General features: G+C 37.2%; 2 protein-coding genes across 2 annotated transcripts; both read left to right on the plus strand.

Moving 5' to 3' along the window:
- Positions 1-325: 325 nt before the first annotated feature.
- Positions 326-7017, plus strand: LOC141605918 (uncharacterized). Its single transcript, XM_074424845.1, has 3 exons — positions 326-617; positions 5058-5370; positions 6047-7017. The coding sequence occupies exons 1-3, from the start codon at positions 455-457 to the stop codon at positions 6660-6662; spliced, it is 1092 nt and encodes a 363-aa protein (XP_074280946.1). The 5' UTR covers positions 326-454; the 3' UTR covers positions 6663-7017.
- A 6480-nt stretch (positions 7018-13497) lies between these two features.
- LOC141605916 (protein tesmin/TSO1-like CXC 5) lies at positions 13498-22199 on the plus strand. Its single transcript, XM_074424841.1, has 8 exons — positions 13498-14358; positions 15257-15364; positions 15918-16095; positions 17429-17785; positions 18027-18127; positions 18638-18732; positions 20022-20438; positions 21530-22199. Exons 1-8 carry the CDS (start codon positions 13985-13987, stop codon positions 21781-21783), a joined length of 1884 nt encoding a protein of 627 aa, XP_074280942.1. The 5' UTR covers positions 13498-13984; the 3' UTR covers positions 21784-22199.
- Positions 22200-23468: the final 1269 nt, after the last annotated feature.

Here is a 23468-nt window from a genome sequence, read left to right on the forward strand (position 1 = left end):
TACTTGTTAGATGTCGGTCCACAAAGCCGGGCTAGGCCGGACTGACCCACTATGTTGTACACTTCTATCCGTATTTGTATAAGTTTTCTCAGGAGAATTTAAATACAGCAAGTCTTGCTGAAGACGGGACATTTCGTCTTCAGCTGAAGACGGGGTAAAATGTCACCCATTTAAGATGAAAATGTAACCATTTTAAGGTAAATAATTTTTAAAGCTATAATAGTTTGTCATTAAAATGGTAACATTTTGTAGTTAAAATGGCGACATTTGGCCCGTCTTCAGCTGAAGACGAAATATGGCTGCCATCAATGAGAATTTGTGATTTAAATATACTCGTATCTCTGTTTTCACTTTACCAAAAAAGAAATTAAACAGGCCCAAATCGAAGTAATCCTCCCTCTAGGGTTTTGTACCGCACACAAGTCACAACCACGAAATCTGGTTTCAGCCAAACATGGGATCTCGAGACGATACGACGCCGCATCAGCCGTTTTTGAGCAGCCTCGTCGTACGACCGTCCGACAGCGGCGGCGGCGGTGGAAGTGATTATGAACCTGGCGAAGTCCGTCGTGACGCGCCGCCGTACTCGCGTTCTGACCGTTACTCCGAAGATACTGGTTCGTCTTCTCTTCCTTCCTAGATCTACTTCGTTTTTCCTTGTATTACTTCTCCCTGATTTGTTCGATTTCGATTTCTCTGTCGTAAATCACATGTTCTATATATTTAATTTTGATTTTATTTTATTTTTGCGTTGTGCGGTTATAATTTAAGTTTTATCTTTTTCTTTTTTTTTTTCGCGGCGTTGATTATTATTATTATTATTATTATTATTATTATTATTATTATTATTATTATTATTATTATTATTATTATTATTATTATTATTATTATTATTATTATTTTTGGCGAATCTGCTTGCTGCTCGTCGAGCTTTGTTGTTATTAGCTAGTGATGTTTCGATTGAATGACTATATTTTTTAGTGATTTTGCTTGATATGCTGTTATTAGCTAGTGATTTTATTTTGATTGCTAGTGATTAGCTAATATGTGATCTATTTCTCGTTATCGCGTGTCATGTTGAGTAAGATGCTAAAATGAGCAAGTGCCTGTTTTTATATCATGCTGCTGCTGTGGAAGTTCACGAAGCTTGTTGTAAAGCCGTCAAGTAAAGCAACCATATTTAAGTTTTTATAAGGTTATTTGGATCAATTAGATGGGATTTTACATTGTTGAGCTCCCTTCCGTATTTGATAATGCTTGCTTGTTAAAGTTATTGTTTGGCCTACCTGGATGATTGACACCGCTACTACTAGTAATGACTATAGATAAATTTGGTCAATAAATTACTGCTTGATATATGTCCTGTGTGAGAGGCATGGTTTTGTCTATGTGAGGCCACTTAAGGTCAACTGTTGATTGGGTAATTAAAACTTAGCAGACTAGATGATTGTGCGAGTGGTGTAGTTATGTTCTTCATAAGGTTTATAGTTTTAAATTATAGGAGGCCAGGTGGCTTCTATTGCTATAGGTAACTTTATTAAATAACAGTAGTGGCTGGTAGTCTCTGTTCAGAACCTACGACTCTTAGTAAGAAGGGACCTTTGTATTCTCGTTGTAACTTGCATGCCTGATTCACTTTTTTGTAAAGTCATGAAATTGGGAGGAATGAGTCGCATGACAAGTGCTATTGGTTTGCACTTTTGCCACTATCTCAATGTCAATGATACTTAGTCGTAAGTTGAGTAATTGACAAAATTCTTATTCATAATGATTTCACATCCCCGGAATTAATTATGACTATCTTGATTTATTTAAATAGGCAACTCAATGAGTTTAAATGCAATAATCTGATACTAACTATCCCGAACAAAGAAAATTGAAGGGGTTCATAAGGGTGGATAACATAATGTCAAATTATAAGGTTATGATATCATTTTCATTCCCTTTAAAATGACTATTTTTAAAGTGATTTTCGGAGTTAGGATTCCTCGGTTGTTTAAAAACCGCCTCACACCATGAATATAGAGGCAAGGTTGCTTTCATTCAAACCCCTTACCTTGCTGTAGGTGGCAACTAGTGAGTTATTAGGAGACGGCGCTGTGTCCTTATCCAGAAGCACAGTTTGTTGAGAAGGGGTGCACAGATTCCACTAGTAGTTGGGAGACTTGGAGAGTAAAAAATGTGTGGTGGACTGGTGGGAGCGGTAGTAAACTTCAGTTTACCATGTTTTGGCCATGAGAGCATAAACACTCTCCGTGTCAGAAATACCTACCATTTTTCACTGTTAGATTGTTTTAGAAATACCTTCTACTTTTCTGGAAATTTCATCATTTTGGATTATTTTTTGCTAATTTTACATAAATACAGTAACTTTTAGAGTAAATTAAAAATAACTCCCTTTTAAAATCAAGTTTTTTAAAATTATTCCCTTATATAATTTTTTTCCTAAAATTACTCCCTTAAGATACACTTTTATTAAAAATTGCTTCAAAACTCCAATTTAGGTGAATTATTCTGTATGTTTTTCAACTTATTCTCCATTGTTATACCTTTCAAAGTATAAATTGGCTAAGCTACAAACGAAATAAGTTCATAAGCATATGAAATAAGTCATCTAAATTGGAGTTTTGAAGCAGTTTTTGATAAAAGTATATCTTAAAGGAGTAATTTTAGAAAAAAATTATACAAGGGAGTAATTTTAAAAAACTGAATTTTAAAAAGGAGTTATTTTTAATTTACTCTTAACTTTTACTTCCGACTGATACCAAGAAATAAGGGTATTTTTATTTTATTTTGGACATGTCGTATGTATTTCTATTCTTTAAATGGTACAATTCTCTTACATTGGAAGTATTTATGAAACGGAGAAAGTATCTTTTATATCCACTATCACCATCTCCTACTCTCAGTAAGTTGTGTCAAACTGAAGTGTAAAAAACCCGTTGGAATACGGGGGCATGCTACTTTTTCCATATGATCAAGCAACTTTTGGACTTTCGTACCTATTTGAAGTGAAATTGATTTTGTTGTTGTGTCATATCATTCTTGGCTTCTTCATTTAGTTGCCTATTCATTTTAATATGATACTCTGTCTTTAGATCGTGGCTCTGCTGTAAATGCTGGAATGTAAATACTTAACCATAAATGGTGAATGAAATTGTTTAATTGTGTCACAGCTTTCCCAATGGCCTGGTGCGGAATGCAGACCTTGAGGATGGCGTTTTATTAGTGAATGTGGGGTTTCAACTGGGTTTTGGGGTTCTTTTCCTTTTTGTGTGGTTCTGAAGCGTAGTTACGAGAAGAGTTCATTTTTGTTAACAGAGGAATTTACGTGTTTCGTTAGTCCATCTGAATTCACTGCATGCTTTGGATGCATACCTATAGTTGCGATACAAGTATTGTTCAAATGTCCTTTTTGCGGGAGTTGAGTGAACGTTGATCATGGTTTAGGCAGGTTTTGTCCTTGCTATAGGTGTACATCTAGATTACCAGTTTGAGTAGTACTTCGTATATGAGAATGCTTTAACGCGTGAAGTCTTCCCAAATGCTCATATGGATTGGTTTAAGAAAAATGGTGGGAAACTTCTGGTAAATGGGTATGAAGAGGAATCTCAATCGTAGATCATCATGATGGGGGCCATTGCAGTGAACCTGACCGCAACGACAAAGTTTATTATTTCTTAATCTGTTTGGTGCATTTTCTCTGGGACATATTTTTTCTGATTTGACTAGGACAGATTTGAACATTTCTCCTGTCAGTTTCTAGGTATGCTGTGGATGGTTAATGCTGGGTTAGTAGTGATAAATTTTCGTTTTCATTTGGAATTCAATGGGATATTCTGGCAGTAGGCATCTGCATGTGCTATTTCCGGAAGAATACAGTGGTTTGGCTTGCCAATGTTGGCAATCCTGTCCAATAATCACTGAAATATAGGATTTATGTGTTTGTAGGGGAGAGAACTTATTTCTCTGGGTCCACGTTTCATTTATGCTTGTTTATTGTCATTTTCACCATTTTTTTTGTGGAAAATGGGCTTTCCTGGTTTGTCTCAATTTTGCAACTGGTTGGCTACTGCCCGCTGGAGATATTAAAACTATCATTATGATAGTTCTTCGGGTTCTTCGCTTCTGGGTTTGAGATTTTATCCACTCTATGTATAACAATAAGAACACTTGATGCGGTCTCTCCAGTATCATGTCTTTGATATTAGAAGGAAAGTGTTGGGGGTTGAAGTTTATTTATCCAATCTGGGGGGTTGATTATGCAAAGAATTCTGCTGAAGAGTTTGGTCATATTTGGTGGACGTGGTTAATTGGGTGTGAGCTTGGTGTCATTTGGTATATGGCGTGCAATGTGCCAGGTTCTTTCCATGGGTAATATTTCACAGTTGTGAACCCTAGCTCATTTCTAATATACCGGTCATTTAACCGCTGAGGTTCTTTGATATGAGTGGCGCATCCTAAGTGTAGGTTTCATGGTATGCCTTATGCTAGCCATTAGAGGTTTAGTTAAAGCTCTGTTTATCTTTTTAAACGAATAAATAAATTCAAGGTTAATGTAATCCATGGAAATTGGGAATTGAAGTCTTGACTTCCAGGCTGCTTATATGATGACACATATGATCTGTCTGCTGTCCATGGTTTACTCTGTGATGAGGACATTGTTTGGGGAAGGGAGTGGGGGGCTGATTCTGCAGGTATTCACCACCAAAGGTTTGACCGGGTTTTGTGGATGGTGCCATGGTGGTATACAGGGTTTGGTAATGGACAAGATTTGTAGCTAGAACTCATAGATTTGGTAAATATGCTGAATTTGTTGTATTTATGGATATAATTGTGTAAAACTTACTCGGACCAAGTGTTCACCAAGGCTGGGAGCATGAGAATGTCTTTTCTGAATCTTGTTATACTTAAAATGGTCAAGCGGGCTTAAGTTATTGTTGGTACTGAATCATGAGCGGTTGTTTTGTTTGTTAAACTGTTCTTACCCTGATAATGTTGGCTGTTCATGGAAACATCACTAGTGTTTTTTGTTCTTTTACCTTCACTTTCATCAGGATATAGAGCACGGCCCGTTTCTGTGTCTCCTGTGCGTCGCAGAGAGATTGATCGTAGATATAGCCCTGAGCTTGATCGTTTGGATGATTCTCCTCCTCCTCGGGCATTTGGGGGTGGACGAGGGGATCAAAGGTCCCCTGGTCGTTATCGAGATTATTCACCTCCTCATTCTCGAGGAAGGGGTGGCCGGTCATTTGGGAGAGGGTTTGGTGGTCGTGGCTTTGGCCCAGGGGCAGGCAGAGGAGAAGGCATGCACAGGAACAATACTAATGTTCGTCCGAGAGAAGGTGATTGGTATTGTTCAGATCCAATGTAAGTTATGTCCATTGCCTATTTTGCTATGCTCTTCACTTCTCGCTTTTCAATTTTCGTAGGCGGTTATAAGCTCTGGCACATACTGGTTTTCCTATATCCTTTCTATTCTATTAGCAAAATCAGTGTACTAAATCTCGAGCTCTATTCATTGTATTAAGATTCCTGATTAGTGGTTACCTTTTTTTCCATGTTCGAATTCTTGATAAATCTACTACTACATTTTTCCTTCTTACTACAATTTCAGTTATACCTTCCCATTTGACTCTAGCTGGTCTCTCGGGCTACAATTTGAGGATTTTTTTTCTTTTTCTCTTTCCTAATTTTTTAATGCTTTTCAAGTATATATGGTCAGTGTTTTGAACATTTGACCTAGAAAGGTCAAATAGGATGATTTGAGGACTGAGACGGTCGCAACAAAAATAGTGAATTGGATTATGCAGTATATTAGTGTTAGACGGTCTATAGTTTTTGTATTTTTTTTATTAAATTAGTTTCATTCATGTTAGATACAGAGTATGATATTAATGGTAGAACCTACTTCTTAAATGGTATACTGTATACCACACTATTTTAGGGTGAGACGTCTCAGTAGACTTGCTGAAGTGGGCTAAAGGGTGTATATTGTCTCTTACTTATGGTGTCATAATTTTGTGCTATCTATTTGATCTATCAGGTGTGGAAATCTGAACTTTGCCCGTCGGGAGTTCTGTAACAATTGTAAAAGGCATCGTCATGCACCTGTAAGTCCCAGGAGAGGTTATGGTGGCCCTCCTCCGCCTATGGGACCTCCACGGCGTTTCCCTGGTCCTCCTCCAATGGGCCGTTCTCCTGGGAGGTTCATCAATGGCTACAGGTCTCCACCACCACGTGGCTGGCCAAGGGATGGACCCAGAGATTTTGGACCAGGTGGGCCTCCACCTCCTAGACATGATGGCAGGTTTGCAGATCACCACCTTCGTAGGGATCATCATCGACCCGACTTTCCTGAAGAAGATTTTCGGGACCGTGGCAAGTTTGACAGACCACCACCAGCAGAATGGGGCCCTCGTGACCACTATGGAAAAGACGGCTTTATGGACAGAAAAAGTTATGAGAGACGACCACTTTCTCCACCAGGTCCGGCACCGCCAGGTCGTGGGCGATGGGCAGACCGGGACATTAGAGAAAGGAGTCGTTCCCCTATTAGGGGAGGGCCGCCACCCAAAGATTTCAGGAGGGAACCGTACATGGGAAGAGGAAGGGACGAGAGGCGTGGAGTTGGTCGAGATCGCGTTGGCAATGTCTACTAGCAAAAGAAGATATTAGCCTGGGAAAACGCATCCTGCTTTGTTAGTTGACAGAATTAAGGGATGAGAGGCCTGAGGTTAGTCGAGATTGCACTGGCAATGTCTAACTATCAGAGACGATTGTAGCCGATGATAACGCTTCCTGTTATGTTAGTTGGCAGTATTAAGTGTTCTGGTGAATTTAGATTTAATGTGGTTTGAAAATAGTGATTGCGAGATTAATAATCTTGTTCATAGCCATATAACATTCAAAGTGGTGTGTGTATTTGTTGTGTTTGGATTATTGTGCTATGATCAAGCACTGTGTTGTATCGCTGCAACTTGAGTAATATCCTGTCACTTTGTGATTTCTCTCCTACAGGTCAAGTGCACATTTTTCGACTAGTGATAGCGAGGTCTTCCGGAATTCCATTAGAGGTTGATTGAACTGTTTACTAAAGTATTGTTTTTTTATCTAAGTAGGAGGAGTGTATTCATCAGAGTATGTGAGATAGAGATAATCAGGTATGGGATATCCAAAAATTCTCGGTTACCAGTCTCATACCAACAAGTGTTAAAACTCAAAAACCTAATAAAACGGCCCGTGTTAATCCCATGAGGCCTTCATGGATCTTTTTTTAGCATCGGGCCAGGGTGTAGATTTAAGAGATGAATCGGTCTTTGCTAATATGCTCAAACATGTTACGAGGGGGGTGACACAAGACGAAGGAGACAGGTTAGGTAGAATGTTCACAGCTAAAGAAGTTAGGGGAGCTGTATTCCAGATGGGAGCTTTTAAAGCACCGGGTCCGGACGGCATACCCGCTTACTTCTACCAAAAATGTTGGTCGCTTATCAAAGGTGAGTTTACCAATGCGGTTCTTTCCATTTTGAACTCTGGCAGGGTTTTAAAGGAGCTTAACAGAACATTCATTACCCTTATTCCTAAAACTGATACTCCCGAAGGAGTCTCGGATTATCGCCCTATAAGCCTCTGTAATGTGATAATGCGGGTGGTTACCAAATGTATTGCTAATCGGATGGCGAAAGTTATGGGTTCTCTGGTCAGTGTGTCACAAAATGCCTTCCTGCCAGGTAGAAGCATTAGTGATAATATCCTATTGGCACATGAGGCGATTAATAATATCTCGCGATTTAAACAAGGAAAACATGGTAGATGTGCCTTCAAAGCGGATATGAGTAAGGCCTATGATAGAGTAAGATGGGATTTTCTGGAATCGGTCCTCTTAACTTTTGGTTTCCCCGAGAAGCTGATTAGGCTTATTATGAGTTGTGTTACGACAGTAAGTTATGAAATACTCTTTAATGGGAAACCGCTGCCTCAATTCCGACCTTTGTGTGGACTGCGACAAGGCGATCCATTGTCTCCCTATCTTTTTATCTTATGCATGGAGGTTCTTTCAGCAAATATTGATGCAGCTCATAGGGAGGGACATATTCATGGTTTTCCTCTTTGTAGGGGGGTAAGCCCAATTACCCACCTATTTTTTGCGGATGACTCGGTGTTCTTTTTCAAGGACAAGGGTGCAACGGCGGAGAATCTCATGTCCATTATAAATGATTATTGTGAGATGTCCGGGCAAAAAATAAATTCGTCAAAATCAGGTATCATCTTTAGCCCAAATACTACCTTAGCAAGGATACAACATTTGTTAAGGGCCCTTCAGATTAGGGCAAACAAAGGTATTGGGAAATACCTCGGTATACCGGCGGAGTTTCAGGAATCAAAAAAAGGTATTTTCAAATCCTTGGTGGAGCACATTACTAAACGTATCTCTTCGTGGAATGGGATTTTCTTATCACCAGCAGGAAGACTTACACTAATTTCTTCGGTCCTATCAAATCTCTCAAATTACTTTCTATCGGTCTTTAAGATTCCGGTAAGTGTGGCTAAAAAGATTAATTCTCTTTTGGTACAATTTTGGTGGACGGGATGTAAATTAGGGAAGAACATTCACTGGTGCAGTAAAAACTTCCTGAGTCTCCCGAAGGGTAATGGAGGTCTTGGGATACGTAATGTGGCGTGCTTGAACCAAGCTTTGTTGGCCAAGCACGGGTGGAGATTATTATCTGGTGACAAATCTTTATTTTGCAAGATCTTTCGTCAAAAATTATTTGGATCAAACAGGGTTACCAGCAGCTGTGATCACATCAAAGGAACCGGTGCGTCATGGGGAGTCCGTAGTATAATCTATGGACTTCAATTGGTCAAGGCACATATGGGCTGGAAGCCGGACGCGCTTCTACCCTTAACGTATGGTTATCCAAGTGGGTTGGGGGTGCATGCCCTAACCAAGAGATCTGCGGCTTGGTATTAATGATGTTCATTTGGCTAACCTACAGGTTTGCCACCTTCTATTGCCAAATGGGGATTGGAATGAGCCCTATGTTCGGTCAATTTTTAAGGAGGAGTATTCGGACAGGATCCTGGCTATTCCTATTCGAAGCGGGCGGATGATGGATAAAGCTTTCGGCCTTTCACGAAGCGAGGACACATACTCGGTTAAGAGTGGATATGGGAAGGCGTTTGAAGATTATATCGGTCGGAATGGATCACGGAAGGATAAGACTAGGATGGGGGAACGGGAGAAGGACTTCTGCCGTAAGAAGCTATGGCATCTTCCAATCCCAAATGGCTGGAAAATTCTTGTCTGGAGGATCCTAGCGAACACGCTTCCTGTGGGACAAGAACTGCTAAAGAGGAAAATGGAAGTAGGTGTCAATTGCAGTATGTGCGGGACCATTCAGGGACATATGGAAACGGTGGAACACCTGTTTCGAGATTGTGCTTTTGCAAGCAGGATATGGGCTGGGTCGGATCTAGGTATACGGGTCGAAAATGTCGGATCCCTTAGTATCAATAACTGGATTATAGATTGGGTTAGTTTCTTAGCTAGAGGGGAAGGAGGAAAGGAGCGCACGATAATGTTCATGCCCCCCCCCCCCAACTCAATACAATTCTTATCTAGACCATGTAGGATGATATAAGGGTGTATTTTTTACTACAATCAACCAACCAAACACAACCCGATAAAACCCAAACATATGCACAAGTGCACAACTTACAAAGTACCGACTTTTAGGTGATAATTTATGTCGTAATTAGAGACAGTTAAATACAAGATTAGCCAAACAAAAAGGCAAGTAATATTACTGAAATAGAGGCTCTGAGCCTCTAATGAATAAGCTACTAAGCATTGTTGTCAGAATCCCGGTTCTACGATTTTACGATTTAAAAATGTTTGACCGATCCTGGATCTTACGATTCTATCATGGTTGTAGAATCTTACGATCCTAATCATCTGAAAATTTCTAGAGGTAGAATCATAATACGATCCTACGATCCAATTTCATAGTAAAAAAATTTAATATATATTTTTATATAATGACATCGTAAAACTCAAATTTCTGGTAAGTTGTAGAAACATGTTCATATAATAATATTAAAATCATTAATTATCAATATTTTATTGATGAATATTAATAAATAAGTATTTTGATCTTCAATGATATGTTTTTACCAAATCATCAATACATATATATAAAGCAGAAACTTTTCGAGCGATATTAGAGAGTCCAACTTTTTTAGAAATCCTAACAAAAGTAGATTTCGAAAAAAGTTAAATAAATAAAACTATCCTAATAAAAGTAGATTTCATAGTATTTAAAACAAATTTTAATAAAATTATCCTAATATAAATAGATCAAATATATTTTAATAAAATTATCCTAATATAAGTAAATTAAAATTATCAAATAGATAATAATAATTCAAGTTATCGTATTTATTTTCCTCAACTTATGGTCTCATATATTTTTAGTTTGTATTCTCGCATGAAAATTCAAGAAGCTGGTGGATAAAAGATTAATTTATTTATTAAAGTGTTATGTTAAGATGATGTAGTGTAATCTTACGCGATTACACGAAATATAAATTACGATTTCATCAAAATGTAATCACTAAATAATCATTGGAGTGTGTGTATAGAAATCATAAACATAAATGCCTCTATATACATTCAAGTTATCAATACATAAAACATTTCACTAATCTATATATGTTACTATTTTTGTTTAACTAATTACTTTGTATAAGAATGTGGAGATCATTAGATGGAGGAATGAAACCGAGAAAAACTGAAGTATAATTTGGGGGTTTAAACAACTCAAAACTTTTGTGTAACAATGGAAAACTCACAGTGTTATTTATATGATGAATTGACGATGGATTGTAGACTCACGCATTAGTAGTATCACCTAATTTCATCTACTACAAAATTTCATATAAACCACCCGCATATATTTAAGTAATCTAACCATTACGAAATAGTAGGTGCTACATACTCAAAATACACTATGTAACTAATTATATTGTATATTAATGTCATACACATTATTCATATACTATATCTCAGATTTCATTATAAAAATTAAATGAAACCTAAAAAATGAGCTTAGAAGATAACTGGAAATTCGGAACCGATCAGTTAACTGACTAAATAAAAACTGCTTTTTAAACTAACCGAAAGATAAGTTTTTTTGATAATATGGCATAAAAGGACATAGTAAGTACTTCATATTTAATATTATAAATTGAAGTATTTAAAAAAAAAAAAAAAAAAAACAGGTAACTTATTACTCACATGCTTCGCTTATTTTGGTAAATAATTTATCCACCAAATACTTACAACAAAAAACATAAATGAAATTTTGGTTAGATAAATTTAAGTTTATTTTTTCGAAACAGGCCTAAATATGAGATTTTTAATTCCATGATCTCTTAACCTTCATAATATTAAATTAATTTCTTTTTGATATTTTTTTGGGTCCATGTTTACTTACTTTTGAACCTATTGTTAGGAGTTAATCTTATGTTCCATTTTTAATTTTATAAACTTGATTAATAAAATAAATAGCTATTGGTTCAGAATAAATATTAGCAATGAGACATTGTAACACAAAGTACGTATATATCATAATCATGAGAAATAGAATAAATAAGCAATTGGTTCAAAGTAAATAACATTCCATATTAAAAAATTGTTAACTCTACAATAACAAAAAAAAATTGATCAAAAGGAAAATCTATCACAATTATCCAATTATATCTCTTTTGTCTTGGATACAGCGAATATAAATAAAGTTTCAGAATCAAACTGAATTTTAAATCACGTCAACCATGGGTGTTAGCTAGACATGGGTAAACAAAATATCGGAAATATTTGAAAACTATAGAATAAGCGAGAATATAACATTTTTATGGAACGAACTATTTTAAGATTTACACAAGTTGATCTATGGTTTTGAAATTTTTTACTTGTGACAAATAAGGGCATGTAATTTTTCTAACTAATATGGGTATGAGAAAACCTACATTCGTCCCGTCCCCTCGCCCATATGACATCTTTGCTTTTAGTCTTTTTTTCCCTATTATTCGAGACTTGGTAGAGTATTTTAGTCCCGTTAGACTTTGGGATCAAAATTCATTATCTTTTAGGAAATTCACACTAAATGTACGTCCTCTTCCCAATGATCCTATGTATTTCTTTTGCAGAGTCGTCAATACATTAGTCTAACCATAAAATACTTATTTGGTAACTCAACGATTTTAAATGATTTCATAAAACTAATAAATGATGTTTCCCCGTGCATTCTATGCAATAGAATCACAAATATTTTTTTATTGTTGTTTAGAGAATAATAATTCTATTGGAATTCAGTTTGGATTTGATGTTGCGATCGAGAAATTATACAAATAGGATTATACATCCAGTTGTACCATAAGCATTGTACAACCAGGTATAAGAACCCGAGTTTATATGTATTTTTTCTGAGCCAAATCAAAGTTCATGTTTTTAATGTGTAAATGGATGAGTTCAATACTTTCTAATAAAGCTCATATTATTTAACATGAAGCTCGAATACTTTATCATAAAGCTCGATTCTACATTGTACAACATAACAACATATACAACTGGTTATATAATCAATGAATTGGAGAAGTTAATAAGAAGCAAATACTCTTAATTGTAAATATATATAATCAAGGTAAAATATGTTTAAGAAATCTAACATTTTATTTGAACACACTATATATAATTATGATAATTGTTGTTTTACGTAACATCATTCAGTTTTACGTAGTTGTTGTAGGTTAAAATAATTTACAAGACTCATAAAAGACTGTCTCCGTTATTAGGATTCATTTTGGCGAGCTTCACCATATTTACAAAAAAAGCGTTTTTTATTGAATTAAAAACCAATTGTGCTTGCGATAATGAAAAAGCAAAGTACGTATTATAACTAAATCACTTGATGTTTTAAGTACTATTGAATGTCAAATTTTTACGGTAAAAGCACTAATAATTCATCAATCAACTATACTAATCATGAATTTTTTCTCATCAATGATTCAACATAGTTGGATTTTTTTTGTTACTTAAAAATATATTTTTACAGATAATCCTAATAAGAGCCCCGTGCATCGCACGGACTTTCCAACTAGTAAAACACTATAATTGGTGAGTTTGTAGAATCTTACGATTCTACGATCTGATTCTACCGATTCGATCCTACCCTCCTCATCGATCCAAAGTAGAATCCCGATCTTAACAACATTGCTACTAAGTATTCCCTCCGTCCCAATTAAAAAATAAAAAAGCAAATAAATGATTGAGACGGGGAGGAATAAGTCGACCCAAGTAGTGAGATTGCCATATCTACAATCCTGCTGAGGATGAAAAGCAAATACGGAAACATAAACCGTAGGATGAAACCCAATTAAATAAAAAGCGTTAGATTAGTCTTAAAAACGAATCTGACCGTCAAAATCAAAAATAATTACAACACCTCAAGAATTCAATTTCAAAAACCTCTGAAACTTGAGAGGGAGAAACAACAAACAAAACGCAAACTCTAACCAAAACCAAACCCCTTTTCTTTCTTCTCTCTCTTCTTTCTTCCAGTTTTTCTCCTCATCAAATCTCTAACTTTTCTCTCTTTTTTTTCTCGAAGATCGCGAGTTCATTCGATTGTTGTGTTACGCGTTTGTTTTTTTAGGTGATTTGCGTTTTTTTTGAATTAATTCGAAAATTTGAGGCAAATCGAGAGTGAAATTGGCGGTGTTTTCAGAGTTTTTTGTGTCAATTTGATTTCAAAAGTGTCGAATTTCGTTGTTATTCGACTCAGAAATCAGTTGATTTTAGCTCGGATTCTGTTAATTTGAGGTTTTTTTTAGTGTTTGAATTTAAAACAGTGAAAATAATTTCGAATTTTTCGTTGTTGATTTTTCCGCGATTTTTGATTGAATTGAAGTGCGTTAGATAATGGAGGAGAGAGAAAATGGCGGGAATTCTACGACGCCGTCGGATTTACCGGCGAAGAAGCTCGCCAGACAGCTCGATTTCAATGCCGCAACCGCAACAACTGCGGTGACGTCATCTCCGGCGGCTACAACGTCATCATCTCAGCCGCCTCAGCTTTCCATGTCATCAGCTCAGCCACCGCCGCCGCCGCCGCCGCGGATTCTTGCCACGCTACCAGCTCCGACTCCTCCGCCACCACCACCGCAACCGCAGCCGAGACCGATGGCTATGATGCCAGTATTTCCGCCACAGCAGCCGATGACAGTGGCGTTGAGTGGGACAGTGCAGCCGCCGGTGGTGGCTCCAATGGTGGTTCACCCTGCAATGCGACCTTTGTATGACTTTATTCAAATTTTGGTTCTTTATTTGTTTGGTTTTCAAGTTGTGCTGTTATCTTGTTTCTGCAGTGGTTGCTTGTGCCTGAATTTTTGTTTATTTGTTTGGTTTTCAATGGTGAAGAAGAATAGTTCTTAGTTTTAAAGGCGGGAGGAGTGGTGAGGCGGCAAGGGCTTAGACACGACGCACATTGTTTTTGCAAACAAATTTGCATTTTCAAAATAATCTCTTGTTCAACAATACATATTTTGGACTGTTAATCGAGCTAATTATGTAAATGACTAGAAGTTAGGGATAATCGGGCAAAAAAAGGCGTAATGAAATAGCTAGGAGAAAAAGGATATGGAAGTTGCATAGCTCTACACCTCACTAAGTCGCTAGTTGCACTGTTTATACAAAGCACATAAGGCGTTCTATATAGTGCCTTATTGAATGTTAGGTTTAAGCGTACCCAAGCGCTCTTTTTAAAACTAAGCTATGATCGTTTGCACTAGTAAATTGTTTTCTGTAGTTTATTTTTGCTTTGTTTTCCCTTGTGTTCATTACACTTGAGGTTTCATTTCTTTTGAACATGCTGTTTATGTGTGTGTCTTTGTTTGGGAAGTTTGAATTGTGGAAATGATGTAATGATCAAGCAGAAAGAGTTTATGTAATCAAATATCAATCTTATTAGTTTTGTAATCACAAAGACGATGCATATTTTTGTGATGTCAATTTGGGGAGGATGTAAATGCCTTAAACGCCACAGGTTCCTACATGAATAAGATGAATCAACTTTTTTCTTTTGCTTTTTTCCATCTGTTTATTGTACGCCTACTTTCCAAGTATATGCTGTATCCCGCCTCAGTGATCAAGTCGCATGACGAATGGGAAATGAGTGTGAAATTTATGTTTCAGGAAGCCAGAGTCTCCTCGAGGACGGCCGAGATCCAATGTTGATGCCAAAGATGGTACCCCAAAGAGACAGAAACAATGTAACTGCAAACATTCGCGATGCCTAAAGTTGTAAGTTTGTCACCAATACTTAGATCTTGGTTATTGTTAATTAGCTTGGAAAGGTATGCTATGGGAGGTTAGGAGCTTCTCTACTTAAATAGATAGGTGCCTGTCGTTTATTCAACATGTTATGGATATATGAGGAAGGACATGAATGCATGTACAAGGATGTCCACATAGGAAGCCTTGTGTTAATTTGTTTGCTTTTTTAAAATGTTAGTCTTGTGGAAGTAGATGTAAAAGATCTAAAGGAAGATCTTGGATTCCTTTCATATTTCACAGCTTAGAAGTGGGGTCAACAATCTTTGCTAATATACAATTACCATATTTGCTGTCATTTATGCTTGCTAGAATGTATAGGCAGATTGCTTTTTTTCTCAGTTCCTAAATGAGGTGCAGGGTGGATCTTTTCATTAGTCCATTTTTATTAGTAGCGCCAGTGTTATGCGATTTGTGCAATCTGCACCTGTTGGCTTAATTTTCACACGTTTCCAAAGCTTTTTAACTGTGAGCCTACATTGCTATATTCATCAAGCATTGAGGACTTGTTTGCCATGTGCAGATATTGTGAGTGCTTTGCTTCTGGAGTCTACTGTGATGGATGCAACTGTAATAATTGCTGTAACAATGTTGAGAATGAGGCTGCTCGAAGAGAAGCTGTTGAAGCTACCTTAGAACGTAACCCAAATGCATTCAGACCAAAAATAGCAAACAGTCCACATGGCACTAGAGAAACTAGGGTATGTACAACTCATTTCTGAAAACTTTCTGCTTAAATTTCATATTCTAATTTAGCCAGACTTATACTTGAGAACATTAAGGGCGTGTTTGGATGGAGGGATTTAGAGGGAAAGGAAAGGAAAGGAAAGGGAGGGAGGGTAGGGGATTCAAAACCTGTTGTTTGGATAGCAAATAAGAGGGGAGGGATTTGGAGGGATCCATTTTCCTTCCTCCATGTCAAATTAAAATCTCTTCACAATAGGAAAGAGTTGGAGGGAAATTGTATCCTAACACCCACTCTCCATTCCCCCTCCTCTCCTCTCCCCTTCCCTCCCTTTCCCTTCCCTCCTTCCCCCTCCCCTCCCTTTCTCTCCACTTTTGCTATCCAAACACGCCCTAAATCTTGTTTGGATCTTAAATGTTACATCAGCATGCGGTTATTGTGGTAGTTTGGATGATGTCTGATAGCCAAAAAATAAATATTTGGAAAAATCCTGAGCTCCTGTTATACCAGGCCATTTGTTATAGTACAGTTGCCTAAGTGGCTAAGTGCGGTTTATAAAGTTTGTTCAGGTTAGTAAATTGGTTGGTGAACAGTTTACTAACATGACCCTTATATGCTGTGAAATGATCTTTTAAAAAAAAACTTACAGAGCAAGCTTAAGCCCTATCATGTTAATGCAATTAGTGACCTTGTGAAATGCCTTCTTTATTGGTCTTGATTGCCCTTGTGAGCCTTCTCCTGAAAATCGATCAGTTGTTTGTTCCACAATATTGCTCTTGTACTTTTAGAGGCGGGGAACTCCCTAGCCTTGTGACCTAGAGTCTTTCAAACTTCACTATTGTTGCCTTTAGTCTTGGTAGAGGTTTTTCTTTTCTAGCAATTAAAATTCTGAGTTTTTTTGACAATCAAGTTTTGCCACCTGTAAATCCGGCCTGCTGCGGTTGAGGATTGTCACCTGTAAATCAAGTTTTGCCACCTGTACCCTCCTACTCATTGGAATTGCTACAATTGTCAAAATATGTTGAGGAGAATTTTGTAAAATTTAGCATTTCCAATGAATAGTGGGGAGTAAAATTTTCAATTTTGTAAACAGAAGGGGGTACCATTCTTACCAATTGTATGAGTAATGATATTGGTTAGATTTACGCCACTTATGTGTACATGACAACCTTCAGAATTAATAATTCATTCTTCATACGCCAGCTTTATTGATGCTGATTCTGAAATTGCGTGCAAAATGTAATTTGGACATGTCAGGAGAAAGCCATGCAATATATGATTATGGCTATATAGACTTAATTGAAAAACGACAATATAGCATTTATTCCATACAATCATTTTTCACACAGGAAGAGGCTGGAGAAGTTATAGTGGGAAAGCACAACAAGGGATGCCATTGCAAAAAATCAGGATGTTTAAAGAAGTATTGCGAGTGTTTTCAAGCCAATATTTTATGCTCTGAAAACTGTAAATGTATTGACTGCAAGAACTTCGAAGGAAGTGAAGAACGACAAGCTCTTTTCCATGGAGATCCTGCAAATAACTTAACTTATGAGCAGCAGGCAGCAAATGCTGCTATCACTGGAGCTATTGGGTCATCTGGTTTCATATCTACACCAAATTCCAGGAAAAGGAAGGGCCAAGAACTCTTCTTTGGACCTTCATCTAAGGATCCTTCAGTTTCAAGAGGTGGACAGTTTCATCAGGTAACTCAAATTTTAGATTTTGGACAATTCGACTATCCTACCTCAAATGGCTACATGTTGCACATACCAGGCAGTAAGCATAATAAGTCGAAATATGACTTATTAACATCCTCTAGGCCTGGGTGGTTGCATGTTTTCCATTTCTGTTGACATTTTTTTGAACTTCTTCAATGCGTTACCTAGATTGGCTGTCAAGACTTATATTTGATTATACTCTCACAAGGAACAATATGTTTGTTAGGCCAATCATATCAGACCGTCAGCCCCCTCTGCAGTATCTTCTGGTCCTGCTACCCGGGCTACTAATTCAGCCTCTCTAGGTGCTTCAAAGTTCACGTACAGGTATGTTCGTGTTACTTTAGGAAGTCAGAATGCTGTTAGACTATTTTGCTAAGGCAGTCTCTTTAAAATTATTTTATTGCGATGAATGGGAATGCCTTTGTCTTAGGAATATTAAGAAATAAAGCAAAATGTCTCACTAGTCGCTAAACTCTTTGCACTTAAGTCAATCTCTTTAAGTTGAGTGTAACGAAGCATAAAAAGGCTAAGTCTGTATATCCTACTTTCTTACCCCCTATGTTACTCATACTCCAGCGGTTAAAAGTAATCAACACATGGTGGGTATCCAAAGTATTGGACTCGGCTTTTTTATTATTAAGATACACTCGCGTTCATAAGCTTAAAACACTCGTCAACCATGTCCTAGTGTCTATCACAGTTACACTAGGTAATAATGTAACATGAAGAGTCATGAACTCGGAGTAACATAAACAACATAGGTGAGAGCTCGTGATGCATGCCGTCTTTGATGTCAATATTTTGGACTTATGAACCTGTATATTGCAAATGTAGGTCTCTCTTAGCTGACATCATACAACCGCATGATGTGAAAGAGCTCTGCTCTGTTTTGGTAGTTTTATCAGAAGAAGCTGCTAAGACGATTGCAGGTAGAAGTTGATTTGAATTTATGATTATCCTATATCTATTATTGTCCTATAATTCCGTAATATGTTATTTAGCAGCCTTGGCTTGACATTCTAATTTGATAGTTCATCACCGCAAACTCATGAATGCGAAAAGAAGGGAATTTTAATGTCTTCCTTTTTTTTTAACCAGAAATATATTATCATGCTTTCTGTCATCCCATGTGACATTGATTAAATTCGTAAAATTGTTATCCAAGAACGAACCCTTCCGGCTCAAGAGGTTAAATAGCCACTCGAACATTGAACCAACATTTTTGTGCCATTGTAATGCTACTTGCTGCCATCTGAAACGGTACTCAACTAACTGTTTTTGACAATTATATAACAGGTTATTTATACTTTTATATCATGTACCATGTCATTGCCTTTATGGAGGAAGTGTAATACTGGAAGGGGTTAAAGGAAATAGACATTGATATTTCAAAATTTGTCCATTTTACAATTACAAGTCATGTTAGTTTTATGGTCGTTGGTGTAAGCAGTGGCCAACATGTTTGCAGCTTTAGCCTTGGTACTTAAGACACAAGGACTTTTTTTTTATTGAACTGAAAGGATTGAAAGGAAAGAGATGGTAATTGGAAATTAGTATAATGGTTCAAGTGATTGTAGGCAATAAATATATATTTAGTTTGCACGTTTTTGTGGCAACTACTTATTTGTGGCCTCCTGATTTGTACTTATTCATATTTGTCGTCACTGGGTAAACAAAAGTATATCATGATTTACATGTCTACAACTCTTGGCAGTGGGTGATTCAGCCTATTTGTATATTTGGTATTTGTGTGTGGCTCCTCACACCATATCATGTACATGTTCTATGTAGGAATCGATAGTTCCCTTTCTTATCTTTTTTTTTTTTGGTTTTTGTTTTCAGTTTATGTGTGTGTCATGTGTGTTGGCATTCCCACGGTAAATCCTTCCGATTATGTGAGCATGAAGATGCTACTCTGTTGGCAATTGTTGTTGATCACAGCAAAGATGATATCCAGTTGCCAGTTATTGTTGATCACAATGAAGTAGTTATGTTGACCTTTAATTCTAATGTTAAAAATGTTCATCACTCCATTGAATCTTTGAAAGTAAGATTAGTCAAGATTTCATTTGATTTAATTTTATCTTATTACAATTAAGCTTTTTCTAGTCTTCGCTATCTGCTAATTTGTATGCACAGACAGGCTTTATAGCTAATTCTCTCTCTCCTTATTTACGGGCTTCCATTTACTTACAGTTACTAGATTGATCTTCTGCAGAAACTAGAAATGCCAATGAAAAACGGGCAGAAGATGGACTAGAAACTGCAAACACGTCCTCAAGTCAGGAAAGGTTACAGAATCAAGGTGAAACGGATCTCAAGGCTGAACCTGGCGATTCTTCCGGTGCGAATGATACTGACAAGACAGGTCTTGACGACTCTAATGTAGATGGTAGTGATGTATCAAGATCTCGGCCAATGTCACCTTTAACGTTAGCTTTAAGGTGTGATGAAGAAGATACTATGTTCATGACATCTGAGTCCCTTGATGGGTTGGCCAATCATGTCCATGAGTCTCCTCAATTGCCAGAGCAGAGCTCGACTGACATAGAGGTGTACGCCGAGCAAGAGAGAATTGTATTAACAAAGTTTCGGGATTGTCTCAACAGGATTATCACGTATGGAGAACTTAAAGGTGAGTCTCAGTCTAAGATATTCTTACTAAGATTCAATCTCTAATCACGATATCATTATAACATTACCTTAGTGCCTTGACTGCTGCTGTAAATTGTGGGGTGGGGGTCAAATGTGTACAACTACAACCTTTCCCCTGTGTTAGCACCGACATAAAAGGTATGACCTAAAATGAAAATTGCATTGAGAAGTACATCAAATGATTGCTGCTTCAAAATAAAAAGAAGCACAACCAGTTTCATGAGCCATTTCACTCTATTTCATCATAACCATGGACCTAAAATATGGAGTCTTCAGCAGCTTTGGAAATGGAACTCTAATCACAATAGGAATATATCCTATTTTTAGTTAAGGTGTTTGCCATTCTCTTAAGTAAGTTTGATGTTTGTGCGTTCACTTTCCAGTCTTTTTAAAACTATTGAATTGGGGACCTTGGCTTTCAGCGTATCTAAATTGGTTACCAAACAATTTGCTAGGGATGAGTTTTCCTTTCCAATTTTTGGAGGTTGCCTTTTTAAAAAAAATTCTATCTTAGGTTTCAATATTCACGAGGTATAGGAAGACAATGATACAATAGGCTATTTGGTTTGATCAGGACTTACAATTGCTATTTATGGAGTGGCACTAATATTCTTGCAGAAACATGTTAGCTTGTGAAATCGTTCCTTTGATATAATGTTATGGTCAATTTGCTTTCGACAAGTGTGGTAAGTTTTTTTAACAAAATTCACAAAGTGGCATTCCTCTTTCTTCCTTTTTTTTCTTGCTTTGGCCCCCTTCTTTTGAAGAGGTACGCAGTATCCTATTTCGGTGAGCAGTTCAAATATGTTTCTAGAAGTTCATAGTTTACATATATGTTAAATTGATTCATGGAACTAATGTATGGCTTAGCAATTGGTAGCTAGCTAGTAAAATCAACTGTCATTGTGTCCCCTTTAAACCCAAAAAAAACACACACAAATGAATTGGCTTAGATATGAAATCTGTGTTTTTATTAATATTACTACAACTAGTATGAGGACCGCCTCATTGAGCATGATGTTCCCTGTGCCTTTTCTTAACTTGACGATTTCATGTGTCTACTCTGTACAGAAACAAAATGTTTTTCCTTATCAAGGTCTGATTCTGTCAGCCATCAAGCAACTGTCAATGGGACTGCTAGGCCGAGAACTGAAAGTTTCAACCAACAAGAATCTTTATACAATGGTGCAATCAAACCTATCGTCCCAGTGCCAAACAGGACTCCAGCAATGATTGGAGCCACCATTACTACGGCTGTTCCAACCAACATCATCCCCCGAAATCTACCCTCATCTGGAAATGATGTTTCAAAACCAAGCATCTAGAAAGTATTTTATAGGAAAGAATGCTATGACAAGTGAAGCTTCGTGGTGATTCGGGATTATGACACTTCTGCATAATTACTTCACTAAAGTAGTCACTAATTCCCCATTTTTATAGATCTACAAATATTAGTGATTTTTTAGGCCGTCAGTGTAGCTAAGATCAGGCTTTGCTGCAAAAGTTGTTCAAAAGATCTCAAGTGATGATGGGTTTGTATACAAAGCATTGGTATCTTGTATTACCAGATATCGGTGTTTTCTTCCCAGTCATTTTAATTTAATGCTAAGCTGTAGAAATATTTATTGCCTTGGGCTCCTTATCGGAGGTTTAAGCTGTAATGGAATTCTAGCAAGCATCGTATAAATAGGCATTGTCAATTTTATCCCTTCCCCCCTAATAAAGGCGTCATCTTCAATTCTGGATCTCGTTTGGATTGTTTATCTTGCAAGTTAAATTTCCAGAAGTTATAGCTCGGTTGTGGCTGTCAGCTCTAAAGTCTAATTGTAAAGCAAATCTTGTGTTATCAAATAAAGGATTTTTTTTTTTTCATTTTCATTTTCATTTTTTTAAGATATTTAAAAGGGTATTGCTTTTTCACATACAAATTTTACTCTTTTACATACAAGTTTTACAATTTTACACTTTACATTTTCTCTCATCTTCCTCTCAAAACCCAATGAATACACCTACTAACAAGTAACAACCATCCGGCACTTGCTCACCACTCTCACTGCCTCGCATTGAGCGCCCACCTCCCGACAGTCCCACCACCACCCCGCACAACCCTGAACCCACCACCCTTTGGCCTTCACGGATGAGATTTTAATATGTTGGAGGCACTTTCCTCCAGCCAAACGCATGCTACTGCTATAATAATGGTACCAAATTTGTTTGAGGCTTTGATCTCAGAATTGGTGGTAATGGCCCCATCTTGCTCAACGTTATAAATGAAATTGCTAGTACCTCATTAAAATTCGGCCGCCAAAGTGCTATGTAGTACGAGATTCGGTTCGGTGCAAATAACGGGTTCAAACTTGTAATTCGCTACTTATAATAATTGGGTTCAAACTTGTAGTTCACTACCTAATTGAACAAAAATAATAAATCAATTCATCATCCTAAACAAAAATTTGTGTAATTTAATTAACAAAACCGAATATTACTTGTTTGATATATCAACTAAGATAAATAATGGAGTAGTTTTGAAAAAAAAAAAATTGAGTAGATTTTAGAGGAAATGAAAGGAGAGAATAAATTTTCCTTTTCTAGAGAAAGGGTAGTTTATGAAAAATTTATGGAAAAATGTATGTGAAGGAGTAAAACGTGTATGTAAAAGAGTAACACCGATTTAAAAAGACGCTCCTGAGTCTCTCTCTAAAAATAAAACAAAGAAAAACCCTAAATTTCTTCTCGCTGCTCCGCCGTCTCCACTATCCAAGCTTGCCTCCCTTCATCTTCCCCAACTCAATCGCCGGGGATGGGTTCGTCCCTTAGCCTATCTCTGGCGATTCGACACATCTCATATCCCAAAACCCCCAATAATCAACCTTGTTTCCTTCGCATACCATGTACACCCGCCGCCACCTCGCCGCTGTTCTGTCGCCGGGGATGGGTCCGTCCTGACCTATCTCTAGTGACGGTCTGTCCCTCGCTCCTAATCTTTTAATTTCGGTACCCTTGCACTTTT

Source organism: Silene latifolia, chromosome 10 (genome assembly GCF_048544455.1).
Source record: "Silene latifolia isolate original U9 population chromosome 10, ASM4854445v1, whole genome shotgun sequence".
NCBI classification, from domain to species: domain Eukaryota; kingdom Viridiplantae; phylum Streptophyta; class Magnoliopsida; order Caryophyllales; family Caryophyllaceae; genus Silene; species Silene latifolia.